At 41.7% G+C, this 22076-nt stretch overlaps 1 protein-coding gene across 1 annotated transcript; it reads left to right on the top strand.

The window, feature by feature from the left end:
• Positions 1 to 8209: 8209 nt before the first annotated feature.
• Positions 8210 to 21718, top strand: LOC140112250 (glutaredoxin domain-containing cysteine-rich protein 1; the record flags this gene model as incomplete). Its single annotated transcript, XM_072132444.1, has 3 exons — positions 8210 to 8455; positions 19049 to 19114; positions 21517 to 21718. Coding segments are annotated over 3 exons (492 nt in total), but the record flags the coding sequence as incomplete, so codon positions are not given.
• Positions 21719 to 22076: the final 358 nt, after the last annotated feature.

Raw genomic sequence — 22076 nt, forward strand, 5'->3', positions numbered from 1 at the left:
TCCCTCATCAGCAGGTGGTGTCTCACCCCGCCCAGGACCATGGCCTCTGACCCCTGCAGTAGTTGGACGCCCACGTCCCCGCCCTCGTCCTCTACCCCTAGCCCTCGGGTTAAACATTTTGAAAATGAAAGTTATAACTTAAATTTTTTTTTTTGTTTTTTTTTGTGTTTTTTTAGTTTTTAAAACCAAACGATGCTATCCTATTGCTATGGCTATTTTCTAGCCAAGTATGAAAGCACACTGCTATGCCAGATGAGATGACGGTGAGTTATGAAAAAATAAACGTAAAATAAAAAGTAAATGGCAGACTGTGCCTAATTGAAATCAAACCCCTAATAAATTGTCCCACTTCGGTCTTTGCGATGGATATGTGCGTCACTAAGCGCTAAACACAACGGTCCCAAGTCTCACTGCAAATTCCTCACAATATGGTAGTAGATGCACTACCGCAAGGCCAGCCACCAGCAGATCAACCAGAAATAAAATATATATAACGCTATTGTAGGCGTAAGTAAGCCGTTTGGATTCTCCTTTGGCTATTTTCTAGCCAAGTATGAAAGCACACTGATGAGATGACGCTGAGTTATGAAAAAATAAACGTAAAATAAAAAGGAAATGGCAGACTGTGCCTAATTGAAATCCAACCCCTAATAAATTTTCCCACTTCGGTCTTTGCGATGGATATGTGCGTCACTAAGCGCTAAACACAGCGGTCGCAAGTCTCACTCCAAATTCCTCACAATTGGCTAGTATATGCACTGCAGCAAGGACAGCCACCAGCAGATCAACCAGAAATAAAATATATATAACGCTATTGTAGGCGTAAGTAAGCCGTTTGGATTCTCCTTTGGCTATTTTCTAGCCAAGTATGAAAGCACACTGATGAGATGACGCTGAGTTATGAAAAAATAAACGTAAAATAAAAAGGAAATGGCAGACTGTGCCTAATTGAAATCCAACACCTAATAAATTATCCCACTTCGGTCTTTGCGATGGATATGTGCGTCACTAAGCGCTAAACACAGCGGTCGCAAGTCTCACTCCAAATTCCTCACAATTGGCTAGTATATGCACTGCAGCAAGGACAGCCACCAGCAGATCAACCAGAAATAAAATATATATAACGCTATTGTAGGCGTAAGTAAGCCGTTTGGATTCTCCTTTGGCTATTTTCTAGCCAAGTATGAAAGCACACTGATGAGATGACGCTGAGTTATGAAAAAATAAACGTAAAATAAAAAGAAACTGGCAGACTGTGCCTAATTGAAATCAAACCCCTAATAAATTTTCCCACTTTGGTGTTTGAGGTGGATATGTGTGTCACTAAGAGCTAAACACAACGGTAGCAAGTCCCCCTGCAAATTCCTCACAATATGGTACTAGCTGCACTACTAGTGCCAGCAAGCCCAGCCACAAGCAAACAAAAAAAAAAAAAGTATAACGTTATTGTAGCCCTAAGAAGGGCTGTTGGGTTCTTGTAGAATCACTCCTGCCTAACACTATTCTAATAGAACACCCTAACGCTTTCCCTGACCAGCAGCAGCTCTCTCCCTAGCGGCATCCAGACACAGAATGATCCGAGCAGCGCGGGCAGCGGCTAGTCTATCCCAGGGTCACCTGATCTGGCCAGCCAACCACTGCTATCGACGTGTAAGGGTACCACGTCATGCTGGGTGGAGTGCAGAGTCTCCTGGCTTGTGATTGGCTCTGTTTCTGGCCGCCAAAAAGCAAAACGGCGGGAGATGCCATTTTCTCGAGCGGGCGAAGTATTTGTCCGAGCAACGAGCAGTTTCGAGTACGCTAATGCTCGAACGAGCATCAAGCTCGGACGAGTATGTTCGCTCATCTCTATTTACCTGCAATATAATGTTAGGACTTCAGTACTTGGACTTTGTCTCTTATAGGTGCCTAATGGGTAAAATAAGGTCTATTGGTTTTGGGAGGAATCATTTGCAATTGGATTGACAACTGGCTGAAGGATCGTAACCAGAAGGTTGTGGTCAACGATTCCTACTCAGAAGGGTCACCGGTTATAATGGGTGTACCCCAGGGTTCTGTGCTTGACCCAATATTGTTTGCTTGTTTATTTATGTAGAATATACAAGACAGGATTAATAACACTTTGTCTATTATTGCAGATGACAACAATGGGGGTCATTTACTAAGGGCCCGATTCGCGTTTTCCCAACGTGTTACCCGAATATTTCCGATTTGCGCCAATTGTACCTGAATTGCCCCGGGATTGTGGCGCACGCGATCGGATTGTGGCGCATCGGCGCCGGCATGCGCGCGACGGAAATCGGGGGGGCGTGGCCGAACGAAAACCCGACGTATTCGGAAAAACCGCCGCATTTAAAAACCGAAAAAGTGTCGCTTGGGGAGCGCTTACCTTCACCTGGTCCGAGGTGGTGCATTCCTGCGCGATGAGATGACTTTCAGCGCAGCAGCGCCACCTGGTGGACGGCGGAGGAACTACCTTCATAAATCCCGGCCGGACCCGAATCCTGTGCAGAGAACGCGCCGCTGGATCGCGAATGGGCGAGGTAAGTAAATCTGCCCCAAGATATGTAGTATATTGTAGTCTATGGAAGATGCTCACAGGCTGCAATCTACAAACTAGGGGAGATTTAGGAAGGCCTACACACCAGCCTTGTACAAGCTTTGAAATAATTACAATTCCTAGCTCACCACCAGGGATGGCAATTATTTACCCTCTTACTCTGCGCTTACTCCATAGCCTGCGGCAGTTCTGGCAAAGGTTATAGCATATTTCTATGCCAGGCAGGGTCTGGCATCCAATTGGCTGGTAACTCAATCATTCCCCTAGTATAACAGGAGGTTTATGCCTCTATATATCTGGCACAACAGGAGTGGTGGTGGCAAATCACGCCCTTGCGTACTATGTGCCACTTCATGATAAATCTCCCCCAATGAGAGTTTGGTCATCCACTTGGCAAAAGAGGTTCAATGTGGATAAATATAAGGTTACTTACTTAGGGACAAATAATCTGCACACAGATCATAGATTAAATAAGAGCAGGCAATGTCAATCAGCTGCCTCTAAAGCTAGTAGGATCTTGTCATGTATGATGTATGGACTCTCAGGATAAGGAAGTAATATTTACTTTGGAATATGCCGTCCAGTTATGGGCACCAGTCCATAAAACGTAGGCCCTGGAGCTGGAGAGGGTACAACGAAAATCCACAAAAATAAGTATTACGGAGGGTCTCAGTATTAATGAAAGATTATATTAAAAAATAGTTCCGGGTTAAACTGACAAGAAAAAAGAACTATGGGGAACATTTACTTACATTCCCGCTGTAGTTCACCGAAAATGCATTGTCAACAATAATGCACTGTGCCATGATTCATCAAGATCGTGCGCCAAATATTCTGCAAATGTCACTTCCCCGCTCATGTCCAACAGAGTTCACCATCTTTTTAGTTGCACATGTAAGTGCTTGGGCTTGCGTCACAATTTGAAATCCCGCGCTCAGTCCAAATCAGTCGGATCATCTGACGGCGCAGTCCCTGAATTGTGTCGCATGGAAGCCAGCGCAGCTGCGCCGCAAAAAGATCTTATGTACTAAACGTGGATGTGTTATGTGACTGGGTCCATACACACAGATTAGTTAATTACAAAAGGGTCCCTAGGGACCTCACTGAGACCCATTGGTCTAAAACTTAACTTTTAATATGTTTGAGCATTAAAAAGTCTTGCTTGGATTGCTGAAACCTATTTGAAAACACACGATTAAAATTTCTACAAATCCATGACATAGGATATATTATTATTTGTAAGCAGGTCCAGGTAGAGCGGAGTAGTCTATTGTGTCAGTCCAATACAGGGGGAACCACTAGAGGTCGCCAGTGGTATAGTTCTAATTTATCTATGTATTAAATCAGTAATGTTTTTATTAACTCTGCAACTTTGTTGCTATAATTGTATTCACTGATGTTACAGTGTGCTACTGTTGGCTGACTTCCAAGTCACTATTTACTGGTATATAGATCCACTAGAGCTCTCCCTGTCTGTGAATATTTTTCCTCCTCACTTTCTAACTGTTAAGAACTGATCCCTAAACACCATATCATTGCTGTCTACAAAAAGGAAATAATAGCCCTCCCGACATGTTTCGCCAAGATGATGGCGTCCTCAGGGGTGCCGGGGCTATATATGAGTGTTGGAAATGAGGAGTCGGGCTTTAAAGACTCCGTTTGTGATGTCAGAACGGCCCGACCAATACTGGATTGGTCATCCATAGGGTTTACGGGATTTTGTCCAATGGTTGGTACCTGTCAACGATATAAAGAATTCCAATTGGAGCTTAATACTTACGTCCTACTCGTGCGCCGCGCATGTGAACCGACTTTACTTCTTTTCACCGAAAGGATAGTGACAGTACGCCTGCGCTGGCACTTAGATTACAGGTCCGTCCGTAGGAGTGTTAAAGTGCGCATGTGCGTGGACTTTGATTTTTTCATTGCGTAAGGTGGAAAGCGCATGCGCCGGCACTTAGACTACAAGGCCCTACATCGGGCTGTCAAGTACGCATGCGTGGGAACTTAGTTTCTTTACACCAGATGGTAAGTATAGGGCGTCTGTATTCGTACGTTTTAAAGTATACTCGGTGTGGCTCAAACCATTTGTAAAATCGATTTGGGCTACATCCAATCTTACCAGTTGAAACAATTATGTTTAAATTAAGCCAATGTATTTCTCATGGCTGTTTGTATAGATTTATATTAAATGTGCAACACATGATTAGCAATGGATTAATGATGACAGGAATCAGATTTATGTAGAATAATATAGTTTTAATTCTAGGTTGACCCCATTAAGGATGAAAAAAATTCCAACAAAATATTTATCTTGATAGGTTAGCAAATTATTCCAAAATATAAGGTTTTTTTAAAAATATAATATATTTTTTCTACATCCCACATATATAATTCATTTAGGTATAGATATTTATAACAAGTGCTGTTAAACGCTGTTTTCTATAGGTAGGGCATAAGAGACAGGCCACCAAAGAGGGGGGGGAAGTACGTGAAAGCAGGGCTGACCCCCTCTAATGGATCTATATACCAGTAAATAGTGACTTGGAAGTCAGCCAACAGTAGCACACTGTAACATCAGTGAATACAAACACTGTAACATCAGTGAATACAATTATAGCAACTAAGTTGCAGAGTTAATAAAGACATTACTGATTTAATACATAGATAAATTAGAACTATACCACTGGCGACCCCTAGTGGTTCCCCCTGTATTGGACTGACACAATAGACTACTCCGCTCTACCTGGACCTGCTTACAAATAATAATATATCCTATGTCATGGATTTGTAGAAATTTTAATCGTGTGTTTTCAAATAGGTTTCAGCAATCCAAGCAAGACTTTTTAATGCTCAAACATATTAAAAGTTAAGTTTTAGACCAATGGGTCTCAGTGAGGTCCCTAGGGACCTTTTTTGTAATTAACAAAAAGATCTCATGCGCCACAATCCCAGCACAGACACTTCTTAAATACCTGTCCAAGCCGTGTAATCCCCGAAACAAGGTGAACAGTCCAACGAAAGTGAGTAGCGCGACATTAGTAAATGAGCCCCATTGTCTTTGTTTGAAGATAAACAAGGTTTAGTCTCCAGAAGCGATAAGGTTTCTTTGCTGTAAGAACTATAAATTTGTGAAATAGTTAAACCCAGGAGCAGAGCACAGCGGAGACTGCGGAAAGCTCCAAAAAAGACCTAGATGCCTTCTTACATATAATATAGAATTGTGTTTCCTCACACCCCTCCCCTCTATCCCTTCTGGGTTAAACTTGAAGGACATGTATTTTTTTTACCTTTAATATTGTGGTTGCAATGAAATCTTTCCAGAACGATCAATTCTCAGTCATCTTTTATCACCACCCTATGTTGTACAGTTCCTCCAAGAAATGTATGTGTAGTAAGACAAGTGGGTGTTACCTGTTGTAACCGATTGTGGGGTAGTTTCCCTGTCCAATCAAATGTTCTCAGCACCAATTGGACAGTATGAAACTGACACCCCCAAATGTTAATAATCACTTGGCAAACTATTTTTTTTCATTTCCTGTAGTTATTACAAAAGAATTGCACATTATAAATATATAAGAAGAGATTATTTGTAAGTGAAATCTCAAGGGGAGTCTAATAATTCAACACAATTGTCATGTCAGGAGAGTGGCCCATGTGCAGGCCTCAATTACATGATATAGACTGAAAACACAGCAATTTCCACAACACTTCACTGCAGCGAAGGGTTAATATTCTCTGTTCATTAATAATGGTTAAGTTCTAGTGAACCCCAGTTAGGTGAAGTAGAACCTTATCACTGGAAGGTAAGGTTATCTCCACACACCTTTATCTCAGAGCTAAAGTTACTGTATGGTTAGTCTAATTCCTGCCATTGTATTTCTTACTATTGATCCCTACGGTATAAAAAGAGTCCTCTCCTGACAGTATCATCAGATATGTGAAGTATAATGGATATAAAGACCTTATAACCACAGCAGAGTTATAATTCCCTGCACAAGGAATGAACATAGCATGAGTTGCTGTATAGGATTATAAACGAGAATCTTGGTTTCTAATACAATGTTGTCCCAATGGTCAGAACATCTAATAAGAGTATAAAAGCACAATCTCAATTTCATTTGGTGTCTGTGTTTAATTGTTATACAGGGTGGGATTTATTACACACTGGGGGTCATTTATCTATATTTTGTATTCCTATTTTTTGGTGCATTGCAATTTTTGCGCATTTTTGGGGACTTTTTGAAATGTTCACTGAAGTCCGCCGGACATCACTAAGACAAATTTATCTCCTAATCTGGATGTGCTAAATGTTGGAAATTACATTTATCTATTAAAATTATCTAAAAATTCCGACATTTTTTGGCGCTAAAACTCCAGACGACACCATACTTAAGGAAAACTTAGAAAATGGAAAGAAGTGACTTGAGACATTTGTGCGACAATTTTGAGACATTTGTAACAAATGTCACAAAAAGAGATCTGAAAAATACCCCCCATGTAACACAGAGAAAAAGTGAGATTGATAAATCACCAGATGGAATAGCAGAAAAAAGACAAAACAGAGATAAGATAAATGACCCCCCACTGACTTCATTTGCAGTGGTTCTGTCAAGTATTTAGTCATACTTTTGTGTAAGTTGTTATTAACAGCAGGACTGTGAATAATTGATTCATATTACAGGAATAAAACTTTTTCAAATCTACTTGGGGTTGTGTCCTCAAATTGTTGTGCTCTTACGTCTCGGCATTGTACTGCACCTCTGGCACTTTTCTCTACCCCAACTGCTGTAGTATTCAACCAGAAGTTTGCTACAGCTTTTTTGGAGAACAGAGGGGCTGTAGAGAAGTTCAATGCAGTAGTCATGTCACTGAGCAAATATCCATAGTCTTATACTGGCAGACAGAGGCAACCTTTTTGCCTCCATCTGCACAATATATGTCAGCAGGGGCCATAAAAGCCTTTGGGGGATGGATGCTACTGTATTGCATCCATCCCAGGCCTCCACTGAGTGTACACTCAAGGAGGTCCCTAGTAATGTAACTATCTATATCAGGACAGTCACAACACTTAGGAAACGACATGAAAATCAGTAGCAGCCAGTGATTGGCTGGTGGTTCACTCATTGTCTCCAGGGATTGAACTGGACAATGTATTCTCCTGTATGTGTATACACCTGAGAATGTCATGTGTAATATGCATCTCATGGAACTCATCATCTCTGATCTGTATCAGATACTAGTGAATGTTCAGAACCCAGATTAAAGTGTACATAAACCTGTACCCTGATTATCTAACCACATTGTCAGCTCACAGCACTAGATGGATCATGAAGTATTTGCTTGGAGAGTCCCCACCCACACCCTGCAATCACTGACCGATAGGAGATAAACTGAGTAAAATTGTAAAGTAAGGGGTTAAAAATGATCTTTATTGTGTTAACATCACTACGAGATTGAAATTTGAGAATTTTCTTTTATGAGCAAACCCTGTTACGTGCCCCTGGTGTATCATGATGGATTTTGTTGACTGTTATTCTTCTTTAAAAAAATGAGACGTTTTAAAAATATTTTTGTTGTGATCTGATCAGTAAATTTTGCCTCAATGTGAAAATAACATGTACCTTTTAATACTGATCTTGTATTTTGTTGCAGTCCAGTACGACCTTAGAATACGGACGCATCGTAATTTACACGACAAGTCTGCGCGTGGTAAGGAACACTTTTGAGAGGTGTGAAATGGTCCGGAAAATCTTCCAGAATCACATAGTAAAGTTTGAGGAAAAGAATATTGCTCTCAATAGTGAATACGGTAAAGAGCTTGACGAGAGATGTCGCCGGGTATCTGAAATGCCATCTCTACCTGTTGTATTCATTGATGGCCATTACCTTGGGGTGAGTGACAATATATATCGTACTTTATTTTATTTAGATTTGATTTGATTAAGTTTACTCTATAGTGTTAAAGGGAACCTGTCATTAGAAATAAACCTCTATCAGTATGTTGTTAAGCAGCTGAGCAGCTTCTAGTTGATGTTTCTTTCATGACCCAGTATGGTGGTATCCTCCAGAAAATCTACTTTGAAGTGAGATGTAAATTGGTTTTATAAAGTCAAGGAGGCGGAGATTATAACACTGAAATCAGAAAGCCGCCTTCACTGTAAATAATTGTCCTGCATCCAGAGACATCGGTTACCGGATCACCTGAAGTACAATGCATGATGTCAGTCACAGAGGAGGTGGTGTTCAGAAATCCCCACTTTGTCTTAAATGTTAAACTCTCCACCTCCTTGACTTTATACAACCAATTTACATCTCACTTCAAAGTTGATTTTCAGGAAGATGCCACCGCTATGCGCCACGAAATAAACATAAACTAGGAGGTGTTACGCTGCTTGACAATAATCTAGTTGTGGTTTATTAGGCCAGTTGCTTATGGCAGGTTCCCTTTAAGGGTAGAGGATAGGATCCCCTTTTAGACCCCTTTGATTCCCAATAAAACAAACAAAGAGATACAGACATGAGTGTAGTTAAGGACACACAGGTCATAACCAAGATAGCAGCAAGGTAAAGAAAGGTACAGCATAGAATAGTCAAAAATGTAGCAAGGGTCTGAGAATGAGCAATATCAATTGAGTAAATAGTACAGCAAGTATCAAGAAAGTCAGGAGTATATGTGAGGTTCCTGGCTGCTGATTCGTGACCCATCACTACAACTACAACTAAGACAGACACTCAGCTGCATGATGAGCAATATGAATGTTCTGCTGGGTGTGAACTAGTCATGAGAAGTAGTACAGAGCTACACTGGCAACAGATCTGACACCTAATCTGCCCCCTTCTGCCGGAATTACCTGTCTAAATGTATCATAGAAGTCAATGGAGCGCAGGATGGAGCTTAGTCTGTAAGGAGAAGAATCCATGGAATTAATCCTGGGAATAAAGTTATGAAACTTTGAAAGTAAACAAATAAACTCTTAATAGTCATATGAGGGTCTGGATACAGTTCATCAAGTCATACAGTCAAAAAGTCAGAACTTTGCTACTACTGCTATTATTAATAATAACAATGATAAGCCTTTATCTATATAGCGCCATCATATTCCACAGCGCTGTACACATCATAAGGTCTCTGTTGCTTACATGTAGGAGGTCTTTACAGAAATTCCCAGTATTTGTTTTGGGGTCTAGTTACATTGTTGTTGTGTTATGTACATCTGTAAATATATTATATTACTAATTACAGGTGCAAAGTTACTTAACTTTAAAATTATTGAAATAAGTTGATAAATGTAAGGTTTTTTTTCATGTATAGTCAATGTTAGTAAGAAATGCTGTTTAGCTCCTAGAAATGATCCCATGTAGCATATATACCAGATGGCAGGTATGTATACTAGCCATCTGCTGTCTTCTCTGAACCACTATCGCTAGGGCAGAAGATATAGCAGAGCTAACAAAGACATGCTCCATGCCAGCCAATGAACCTGAACTGAGAGCCATTCTGTAAGATCGACTCCAATGTTGGCGGAATTAGTGTGTCTATTCATTGCAAACCAGAAACTTTATTTTATTTATTAAAAATTCCGACTCCTGACGTCGGAAAATTGTCGTTCAATTTGGGCACAGCTTTTGGATCCTGACACTTTTTCTGAACTTCTAGTCTTCCAACACTTTTTGGCACAATGTTTGGTACATAACAAGACCAACAAACAGCAAGTCCACCAACTTGTAAACCCCTTTATAAATTTGGTTTAACATTTTTATATCGGGCACCAGGAAAAAGACATTTAATATAATGTGCCCTACCAAGCTGGCAAACTGCAGTGCTTGTGTTGCACTATATTTTTGGATGTGGGTTATGATTCCATTGGTCAATAGATTTTAACTCCACAGGTAGTGGGCGGGCGCACTTCAGAGGTAGTGGGCGGGCGCACTTCAGAGGTAGTGGGTGGGCGCACGGGGAACAAAACCCTTTCGCACCCTCTAAAGGGGGAGGTGTGATGAAATATAGGAATATACATGCCTAATAGGGTGTGTCATGCCAGGTTTTTTCTTGTTCATCAGTAAATTCTCTGAAAGGCCCACTTCTAAGACGGTAGAGGGTCTCTGTCTCTGTAGGGGGTAGCTATCAACTAACAACTCTGTAGTCCTGGCAACTTTGAGCTTTTGTTAGATTTCCCTCCACTTTTTATACAAAGGATCATAAAAATCCATTTGCTTGTATGACCAATATGTCAGTTATGGACAGTTATGGAGTTATGATCCACCCAGCCCAAGGCAAAATGCATATTTGGAATTTGGGTAGCATCGCTAACGCATACCTGTGTCTCAATTTGGTCTAGCATCCATGGACACATTGATATAAATAACTCTCAATGGAAGCATAGTAAGTTGGTCATGTCTAGTCCTAATGTAATCCAGCGATTCATCCGGATCCAATGACACCAGAACCCTGACCCTATGACATCCCATTGAGAATCTAGAACTCCTCCAAGGTTCTGGATCTGATCCAAAGTAGGAGAATTCTGAGAAGTGGTGTGTCCATTGGTGTGTCCATTGGTATGTCCCCTTGTGTCCATTGTTCTTTCCTGGGAGATATCATTCCATCTAAGGCAGGAGGAATAATTGAGTGTTGTCCATTTATCACCATTGACCAGCACAAGATAACTAACTCACTGGTTGCTGATACTTCTAGTGCCGCACTAGTATTTGTACTCTGCTAAATTGTATCATATATATATATAGATATATACTTCCTTTGCCTCCCTGAACTTGCGCAATCATGGAGTGCCTATAAAAATAATAACTAATTGACATTGCGTACTCTTCCGGGGTCTGGAAATGTCACACTCAGACATTACCTACTATTAAAGTTAGCCAGGAGCTTCTCAATTATAATGCAGTATATTAGGACCTGAAAGAAATGGAAAATAATTTTTTAAAATGAATGCATGCATCCTGCCATCTTTGATAACATTGTTTGGTAAGACAGCTGAGAGTCTATGCTAGAAGCAGACCATTATAGATCACCAGCAAAACTGCCATATACTGCATATAATGAAGTATACGGTAAAAGCCTCTATAGGGTTGTAATACGCTAGGTGGTCTAGAAATTTAAAGAAACCCTAAAAATGTAATTACCTCCCTTCCCTAGAACACAAATAAAGATGAACAAAAAAATTATAGACATGTTAGGTGTCCCAGTCAAAAGGTGTCCCAATCAAAGGGTGGTACAGTCCCGAATAGCAATAAAAACAGCTTTTCCTGCAAAAAATGACACCTCACACTGCAAACACTGAAGTATGAAAAAGTTATTGGCCTCAGAACATGTTGAAATAAAGAATAGTTTTTTGTACAAATGGTTTTAATTTTTTAAAACCTATTAAAACTTAATTAAACCTATATAGATTTGGTATCCGGGTGATTGTACCCATCTAAGGAGGTGTAATTTGGAGTGCAGAGTTCAATTTCACTGCATTTGGAATCCCCCCTCTTCCCAGTACACAACAAGGAATGTTAACCCCTTAATAACCGCCGTTTCGGCTTTTTACGGCGGTCATTAAGTGTACTTCTTCTGATGCGACGCCTTTCTAAGGCGGGTCGGAAGAAGATTTTAGAACATCGGGTTAGGTTGGTGCCGGTGTCAAGCATGATCGCGGCGTGTAAGTGTCCACACTGTGGATCGGACCCCCCCGGTGTGCTTACCGGGGGATCTGATCCCTTCTGCCTCGGGTTCGGACGAGTGACCCGGGGCTGTCGGCTCCTCTCTGTGCCAGGTTCCGCCTCCTGGCAGGACCCGGCTGTGTGTAACTGAGCATGCGCAGTGTATTGCAATGTAAGGGCTTGAACAAGCAATCGGATGATCGCTTGTTCAAGCCAAGAAGTAGAAAATGTAAAAAAGTAAAAAAAAAAAAAAAGATTTAGTCATTTTAGAATATAATTAAATAAATAAAATAAAAGTCCCATAATCTCCCCAGTTACACATATAATGCAAATACAGTATATAAAACACAAAAACATGTACATATTTGGTATCACCGCGTCCGTATCAATCTGTACAAAAAATCTAAATCAATATTGGACTCGCTCGGTGAATGACGTAAAAAAAAAGACTCGAAAAACTTCCCGTAATATACAATTTTTCATCAAACATCATCACTAAAAATGTTCTAAAAAGTGATCAAAAAAAGTTACGTTCCCTAATATGATACGACTGAAAAGAACAACTCTTTTCGCAAAAAATAAGCCCTCAACCAGATCTGACAACAGAAAAATACAGAAGTTATGGCCCTGAAAAGTTGTCAATAGTAAAAACAATGCAATTTTCTCCAATATTGGTTTTGCTCAGGAAAATTGAGCAAAGATAACAAAAACTATATAAATGAGGTATCACCGCAATCGTAGTGAATACGATAAAGAGAATAAAGATAAAATATTATTTTTACATTACTGTGAGCTAAAAATCCAAAATAAAAATAGATGATTTTGTTTGTGTCCCCCTTGAAATAGTTAATAAAATCTCATGAATAAGCTTTAGACTCCCAAAATGAATTATCTATACATTGTATCTCATCCCGTAAATAATAAATAAAATAATAATATGTTCGCATTAGCAAAAAAAATAAAAATGTATAGGTAGTACAATGTGACAATACAAATCTGCTGTGAATGGCGCTGCTTTCATTCTATACTCGGCCGTGTGCCCGTACAGCAGTTACCACCACATATGGGGTATCAGTAAACTCGGGAGGAATTGGCATCAAATGTTGCAGTGCGTTTCATTATTTAATTTATTCTGAAACTGTCAGTTTTGGCCTAAATGAATGTATTTTCCCCAAAAATTCGAAAGTTTCTGAATCCCAGGTCCAAATTGTTTTAACCCATGTGAAACACTTAATGGACTTAATAGAAGTTGTTTTACATACGTTGAGGGGTGAAGTTTCTATAGTGGGGTAATTTATGGGGTTTTACTACTATTTAGGCCTTACAAAGTCACTTGAAAGCTGAGTTGTCCATTAAAATGTGAGTTTTGGCAATTTTCATGAAAATGAGAAAAATGGCACCTAAAGTCCTGCACCTCATAACATCCTAGAAAGATGGGAGGATGCATAAAATATCATCCCAACATAAAGCAGACATTCCATAAATGTTAATTATCAAGCGTTTTGGGTAGTTTTACTTCCTGTCTGAAAAGCAGAACATTTCAAACTTGGAAAATGAAGAATTTTTACAAACTTTTGCCAAATTTTCACATTTTTTCAGAATGAAACGCAAAACTTATCACTTAAATTTTGTAACTAACATGATGTACAATGTGTCACGAGAAAACATTCTCAAAATCACCTGGATATGTTAAAGCGTTCCGAAGTTATAACCAATTATTGTGAGACATGTCAGATTTGAAAAATCGATTCTCGTCATTAATCTGAAAACTAGTGTCGGTGATAAGGGGTTAAATACGGTCACTAGGAAGTACAATTTGTTACACATAAAAAAAGCCCTTATACTGCACTGTACATGTAGAAATAAAAAAGTTTGGGCTTTTTGAAGGTGGGAGTGAAAAATGGAAACTCACATGCAAATAAGAGCGCAAAGAGATTAAAAAAATGAAATTACCTTCTTCTTTCCATAGATCGCACATATAAATTACTTTAAAATTAAATGATAAACATGTTAGGTATTCCCACAACTTAAAATCCCCAATCAAAATACTTACCTTTAGGCCCCTTTCACACTTGCGTTTTTCACGCGCGTTTTCTGCACGTGCTTTTGACGTGCAGAACTTGCATTGCACTCTGACCCATTGTAATCAATGGGTCTTTTCAGACTTGCATTTTTTTTCACGCACACACGCGCGGTTTTTTTAACGCGCGTTTAAATCTCGACATGCTCTACTTTTGCAAGTCACACGCGTGAAAAACGCACCATACAAGTCTATGGAGACGCATCAAAAACGCATTGCACTCTGAGACACTTGCAAGTGCAATGCAAGTGCAATGCGTTTTTCACGCATCAATTGCCATAGAAAAGATAGAGCTCAGCCCTGAGTCCATTTCACGCGCATTTTCTGCGCGTGAAAAACGCATTGAAATTGCATTGAAATTGCATCAAAAACGCGCAAGAAAAACTGAGACACTGAACAAACTCTGACTGAAAACTGATTGCACTCTGATGCAAAATGCGCGTTTTTCACTGACCAAACCCTGATCGCACCCTGATCAGACTCTGACGTGAAATGCAACGCGAGTGTGGAAGGGGCCTATCTTTTCTATGGCAATTGATGCGTGAAAAACGCATTGCACTTGCAAGTGTCTCAGAGTGCAATGCGTTTTTGATGCATCTCCATAAACTTGTATGGTGCGTTTTTCACGTGCGTGACTTGCAAAAGTAGAGCATGCTGATATTTAAAAGCGCGTTAAAAAAACGCGCGTGTGTGTGTGAAAAAAAAATGCAAGTCTGAAAAGACCCATTGTTTACAATGGGTCAGAGTGCAATGCAAGTTCTGCGCGTCAAAAGCACCAGCAGAAAACGCGCGTGAAAAACGCAAGTGTGAAAGGGGCCTTATAGTGAATGCTGCCGCAGAATGACCATCCATGTCCAAATTGCTGCCAATTTTTGAATAAAAATTATCAAAAGTTAGTAGAGGTGATACTTTCCGACAATGGCGATACAAACCCTATTTTCTTTAGCAAAATTTTGGTTTTATAGGTATTAAGGCAACATTAAACAACAAAACTATATTTCGTAGCTCCATGATCATCCTGTCATTTGGATGTGTCATTGGAATTGCGCAGTGAAAGTATTTCTTTGTCGATTTGGCTTCATGAAAACTTAATTGATATTTGCTTATCTCTAGTCCACTCTATCTACAGTCCTTTTATATTCTTGGAACATGGATCATTTTAAAGTGTTCTGCCTGTATGCGTTTAGCCTAGCTGCACAGCACCCCCTGCCTAATGCACACAGACACTGCAGATGGTTACAACATATTATAACGCAATCATTTATCTAATTCTTATGGGCATGTTACAGTGCATTATCATGTCTATACATAATAATTCATGTATAAAGATATTGCAGTGTATTGTATGAGCAATCATCCCACATAAGATTCAAACACCCCAAGAAAGTGATGGTGAATCTTTTTGAGATCTAGTGCCCAAGCCTAAATCAACTTTTTCAATTCAAAGTGCCTATACGGCAATTTAAGCATTATCACTGTAGCTTCCTATAGGCACCTTCCTGCAGTCCCAAGCAGCCCAGGATATGTCTGTGCACCATCCCCCACTGGGGCCTGACCTTTCTCGATAGCTGAAGGAAGCCGGGGTCTGGAATACCTGAGTGGCCGTCTATTGCGGCCTAGTGCATGGCGGTGGTTACGGTGCTTGGTATCAGGATCTTAGTTTATGAACGGAGTGGTGTTTCTGTTTAATAAAATTGATTGTCTACTACCAAGTGTAGTTTTATATGTGAACATTGTTACACACCACTCTGGTTCTCTTGATACATGGTATCAGGATCTTAGACCTCGTTTTCAGCCTGGCAGGTCTCCAGCAAGTGGTGTGTGCAATAAAATGGAGGGAGAGACTGATAGAGAAGGTTTCTCCCGGGGGCAGCCCTGGAGTGTAGATAAGGATCCCAGCTGGTTGGATCTCAGGTCCTCAGGAAGGTGTGCACACAGCCTGTGAAATCGTTTCAGGCTGGGTTAGGAGTGTTGGAGGAGAGTCCCTGTGGTGGCACTCTGCATTGGGCCTGGTTTCCTGACAGGCCACGGTGTCAGGGCAGCATCCCACAGACACCTCTGCTTCCTGGGCAAGACATTGAACCCCCAAATGACCCTTGAGCTCCCACCCCCAAGGGGTTTTATAACCTTCCCTTGTGAGGTGGCAAGCTCTTTCATCCAACCAGCTTGCTCCTACCATCACAGTAACACATGAACTCTTATTGGTGAACAGAGTTAACCCTTGCATCACATGCAGAGACTTGCAGCTGCATTACAATATTTCCACGATGGAGACCCCTAGTGAGGTGATCAGGCTCACCAAGCAGCTCCTGGCATGGATAGGGATGAGTTTTGCAACACCTACCTAACCCTTTTGCAACACTCCAGTCACAGCTAAGGCCCCTTTCACGTTGACATTGTTGGGACATATATCCGGTTGCAAATTCGTGGCTGTATATACATCCCCCACACACGCCTATTGCGCCTGCTCATGGTATGGTGCGACACAGAAAGATAGAGCATGGTCCACCTTTTCCTGTGTGTTTGGCCTGGCCCCATGCATCACTATGGAACACTGCTGTATGCTCGCCCCGGCTATGGCAGTGTGAAGAGAGGCCTTCATTAAATTGTACCTTGTGTAGGGCCAGAAGGTATAATCATGACTCCAGGTTATAGGAATACAATGAAAATGAGTCATGCTCCTCCCTTTAGGGCCTATGAAACTATATATATATATTTTCCAATGTCCCATTACATGTCACAGAATATTAAATGGTGCCACTAGACGTATTGTTGGTCACACAGAAAATAAGCCCTAATATGGCTCTTAAATGGAAAAAAGGGGTTAAAAGTGAGTGAAAAAGTCTGCTAAGCTGATGTATACCAGAATGATCAACTGAGACATTTCAAAAAGTAACACACTTTTTGGCAGTTTCACTCCAAGTTGAGGCTTAGAAAATAGAGCAACAAAATATGCTTCATATGTATCAAACAGTTTAGAATTGGGGTGCATATCGAAGCAGTTTAAGGGGTATTCCCACAAAGACAAGTTTCTTATATGTACTCAGGATAACAAAATAACACATTCTCTAATTCACTGTTATTAACAAAAATACAGCATTTCACAGATATAATTCCAACCTGTCTCTATCAGTCCTGGTGTACATCATTTCAGTTGCCCCGACCCGATAACTTCTGATTTTAGGGTCGCGACGCCATCTTGGATTTCTGTGTGACGGCCGTGCTGCTGCGTTTCTCTCTCTCTCTGCTCTGAGCCTGTAGCCACGCCCCCTGCAGTCCAGGACGGAGCTCACACAGACACTCAATGGGGCAGATTTACTTACCCGGTCCATTCGCGATCCAGCGGCGCGTTCTCTGCGCTGGATTCGGGTCCGGCCGGGATTTATTAAGGTAGTTCCCCCGCCGTCCACCAGGTGGCGCTGCTGCGCTGAAAAGCATCGGCACGCGCTGGAGTTCACCGGCTCGGGCTGAGTGAAGGTAAGTGCAAGCACCGCGACAGATTTTTTGTTTTAAATGCGGCGGTTTTTCCGAATCCGTCGGGTTTTCATTCGGCCACGGCCCCCGATTTCCGTCGCATGCATGCCAGCGCCGATGTGCCACAATCTGATCGCGTGTGCCAAAATCCCAGGGCAATTCAGGGGAAATCGGCGCAAATCGGAAATATTCGGGTAACACGTCAGGAAAACGCGAATTGGGCCCTTAGTAAATGACCCCCAATGACTCACTACCTGCCAGAAAACACATCCTGAAAAGATGCAAAGTCCAGGCAGATAAGTTATCTGGAGAGTGGGAGGCAGGCACATATCTATGAGAACAGAGATGTAGTAGTGCTGACAGTGTAACAGTGTATGTTACAGTCTGTCAACCTATGTGCAATAGGCATCTCATGGATCTCTGATCTGTCTCATCCCTCTTTCTATGTGTCAGTGTGTTAGTACAATGTCAGAAGCCAGATGAAAGTGTATATATACACCTGTACCCTGATAATGTAACCACACTGTGACCCCACAGAACTAGATCGATCATAATGGGGCTCATTTACTAAGGGCTCCGTGGCCGCACTTTCGTCGGATTTCCTGAATTTTCAGTTTTGCACTGAATTCGGACGGGTTTTTGGTGCACGCGATCGGATTTTGGCGCAATTGCGCTGGCTTTCACACGACAGAAATGGGGGGGGGCGTGGCCTTTGGACAAGCCAACGGATTCAGAAAAACCGCAGAATTTAAAAAAACAAACAAGATCAAGCACTTACATGCAACGAGAAGAAGCAGGTGAACTCCGGCGGACCTCGGCGCAGCAGTGACACCTACTGGATATCGAGCGCACGACCTCAGTGAATCCCGGGAAAGTAAGGGGGTTAAAATGATCTTTATTGTGTAATCATCACTAGGGGATTGAGATGTGAGAATTTTCTTTCATGGGAAAACCGCTTCAAGTCTCCAGAAAAATTGAAGGTCCCATTGAATTGTTGTTTTACTTTAGAGCTGCCCTGCTGGAGGCAGTGGGTGTTGGACTCCACTTATTCCACGATTAGGTATTTAATATCAAAGCCAGAAGTGAGAGAATCCAGATTATATCCTTTTAGCCACGTGTCATAGTAGGGTTTCCTATTGTAAATAATACATTTTATATATAATAACATAATGTTATTTATGGCTTATCAGAATATTTTGTACACTTGGTTTCTATACTGTGATCAGGCCAGTAATCAATATACAAAGTCATGTTGTTGTATGTAATTTCAGGGTGCAGAAAAAATACTATCAATGAACGAATCAGGAGAACTTCAGGACCTGCTCATGAAGATTGAGGTGACTGTTCTGTTACTAATTCTGGTAATTCTGTGTTTTGAAGGAAACCTTCCATAAAAATCAAGCATAAGAAGGGGCACTTACTCATAGATCTGGGCACCATGACTGTAGTAATCTTGTAATATTTGTTATCACTGACCTCCTTTTTTTCTAAAATCAACTTTTAAAGGAGATCTACCATTTGTTTTTATGTATAGTGAATAGAGATGAGCGAGTATACTCGTCCGAGCTTGATGCTCGTTCGAGTATTAAGGTACTCGAAACGGCTCGTTGCTCGGACGAGTATTTCCCCTGCTCGAGATCGAGCATTTAATTAAAAAAACACAGTGAAGAACAATGAAGAATAGAATAAAAACAGTGAACACAGGATCATTTAAGTGAAAAAGACAGTGAAGAACACAGTGAAGAATAGATTAGAGATGTTCGGCACATCTGCTTACTTGTCGGAAGATACGCGCGGAACGGCAGCAGGGAGACATCAAGCAGCAGGGAGACATCAAGCAGCAGGGAGACATCAAGCAGCACGGGGAGACATCGGGCAGCGGGGAGACATCAGGCAGCACGGGGGAGATATCGGGCAGCACGGGGAGACATCGGGCAGCACGGGGGAGACATCGGGCAGCACGGGGAGACATCGGGCAGCACGGGGAGACATCGGGCAGCACGGGGGAGACATCGGGCAGCGCGGGGAGACATCGGGCAGCGCGGGGGAGACATCGGGCAGCGCGGGGAGACATCGGCCAGCGCGGGGGAGACATCGGGCAGCGCGGGGGAGACATCGGGCAGCGCGGGGAGACATCGGGCAGCGCGGGGAGACATCGGGCAGCACGGGGAGACATCGGGCAGCACGGGGGAGACATCGGGCAGCACGGGGGAGACATCGGGCAGCACGAGGGAGACATCGGGCAGCACGGGGGAGACATCGGGCAGCACGGGGGAGACATCGGGCAGCACGGGGGAGACATCGGGCAGCACGGGGGAGACATCGGGCAGCACGGGGAGACATCGGGCAGCACGGGGAGACTTCAGTGGAAGAAGAGGAGCGGATCCCGGGACAGCGTATCACCCCGACAAGTAAGCAGATGTGCCGAACATCTGTAATCTATTCTTCACTGTGTTTTTCACTGCGTTTTTCACTTAAATGATCCTGTGTTCACTGTTTTTATTCTATTCTTCACTGTTCTTCACATCTGATAACTTGTCGGGAGATAATATATGCGCGGAACAGTGAAGAATAGATTGCAGATGTTTGCATACATCTGCTAACTTATCAGAAGACATTCTTTTTCAATTAAATAACACATTTTATTCCTGAACCATGGTCCCTTTGAAAAATGCTCGGGTCTCCCATTGATTTCAATGGGGCTCGTTATTCGAGACGAGCACTCGAGCATCTGGAAAAGTTTGTCTCGAATAACGAGCACCCGAGCATTTTAGTGCTCGCTCATCTCTAATAGTGAACAAAACATACAATGCTGCAGCTACACTGAAACAATCCCTGAACTGAGTGGTTTTGCTCAATAAACATTTATAAAATTCAGTACCTTGGGAAAGCTGGGTGCAGATTGTCTTCTGTACATAAAAGAGCTGCCTGAACTGTCCAGACAGGACTAATCAGCCTGAACTGGATGACTCATACACAGCAGCTGGAGGATGGTGCAGCGATTGATTACTTTTGCCTGTCAGGGACAACACAGTGTTGACGTATACTTGGCTTATGCTGGTCAGGACAAGGCTGGAGCAGTGCATAATTAGGGTCAGGAGAAGCGCCGTGGCAGCCACAGAAACATCATCATCATAATTTTATAATTGTTTTCTCAGCAAAATAACTCAGGGATCAAACAAGATATGTTTCTGCATCAGTGTAGCTACAGCATTCTCAAGGTATGTTTGGTTCATAATGCATGAAAACAAATGGTAGATTTCCTTTAAACTTACGCTAATAATGAATGGTTATCCTAGCCCCTCTGTTATCTGGCATTGCAGACTGTTACACTTTTTTACCCTTTCCCCTTCTCCCTCAGCACATGTGCAGTAAGCAGGTTTATGAGGAGAGAAAAGGGAGTTGTAGAAGACTTGTAAGGAGGCACAGACATTTAAGGCAGCAGGACATGTTACATAAGCTAAATGTTACGCATGGTCAGGAAACTGATGGATGAAAAAGACAAAAGCAGGACCTCTTGGCCACACCCATTTTGCATGGAATTTCTAATTTGCATATACAAAAAACATATGATTCTCTGTATCTAAGCCACAGGATAGCACCTACAGGTCTATATGTTTCCCAAATTTGTTACCCTGATGTGGACAGATCCCCTTTACAGAAACTGTATATATTCAGTGACATAATGCAACCTGATACTGACTATTTATGGTAACGTTTATCTCCTTTTTGTATGCAGAGAGTGCAGCACCCTCACGCATGTGCCTCTTGTGGGGGGTTTGGCTTCCTTCCTTGTCTCGTGTGCCATGGAAGCAAGATGTCAGTTTTTCGGAACTGCTTCACAGACTCTTTTAAGGCTTTAAAGTGCACAGCATGCAACGAGAATGGGCTACAGCGCTGTAAAAGCTGCACTGGCTAAGAGATAAAAAAAAAAGACAAATGTTAATAAGATCAATTTTGGAATACATCATTTCTTATACATTTTTTAAGGTGATATTTGCATAAATAAAGGGAATTTGTACACATGAGTCTCGTTGCTTTTTAAAAATACCAAATATATGTTTGTCCTGCTTGTTCAGGAACTTGGACTGGTGCACTGGAGTGTCGGATCTCTCCAATATACTGCTCTGCTGCAGCCCACTGCTGTTATAATCCTACAACAGTTAGTCAAGTGGGAGGAGCTCTGCAGTGTCATGTGGAGATATCTAACACCCCAGTGCACTAGATTGATCCAAGTCCTATAATATAAATGCTTTTTTTCACAGTTCTGTTGCTACCACAAATACACACAAATGCATG

This window comes from Engystomops pustulosus, unplaced genomic scaffold (assembly GCF_040894005.1).
Source record: "Engystomops pustulosus unplaced genomic scaffold, aEngPut4.maternal MAT_SCAFFOLD_668, whole genome shotgun sequence".
Taxonomy (NCBI): domain Eukaryota; kingdom Metazoa; phylum Chordata; class Amphibia; order Anura; family Leptodactylidae; genus Engystomops; species Engystomops pustulosus.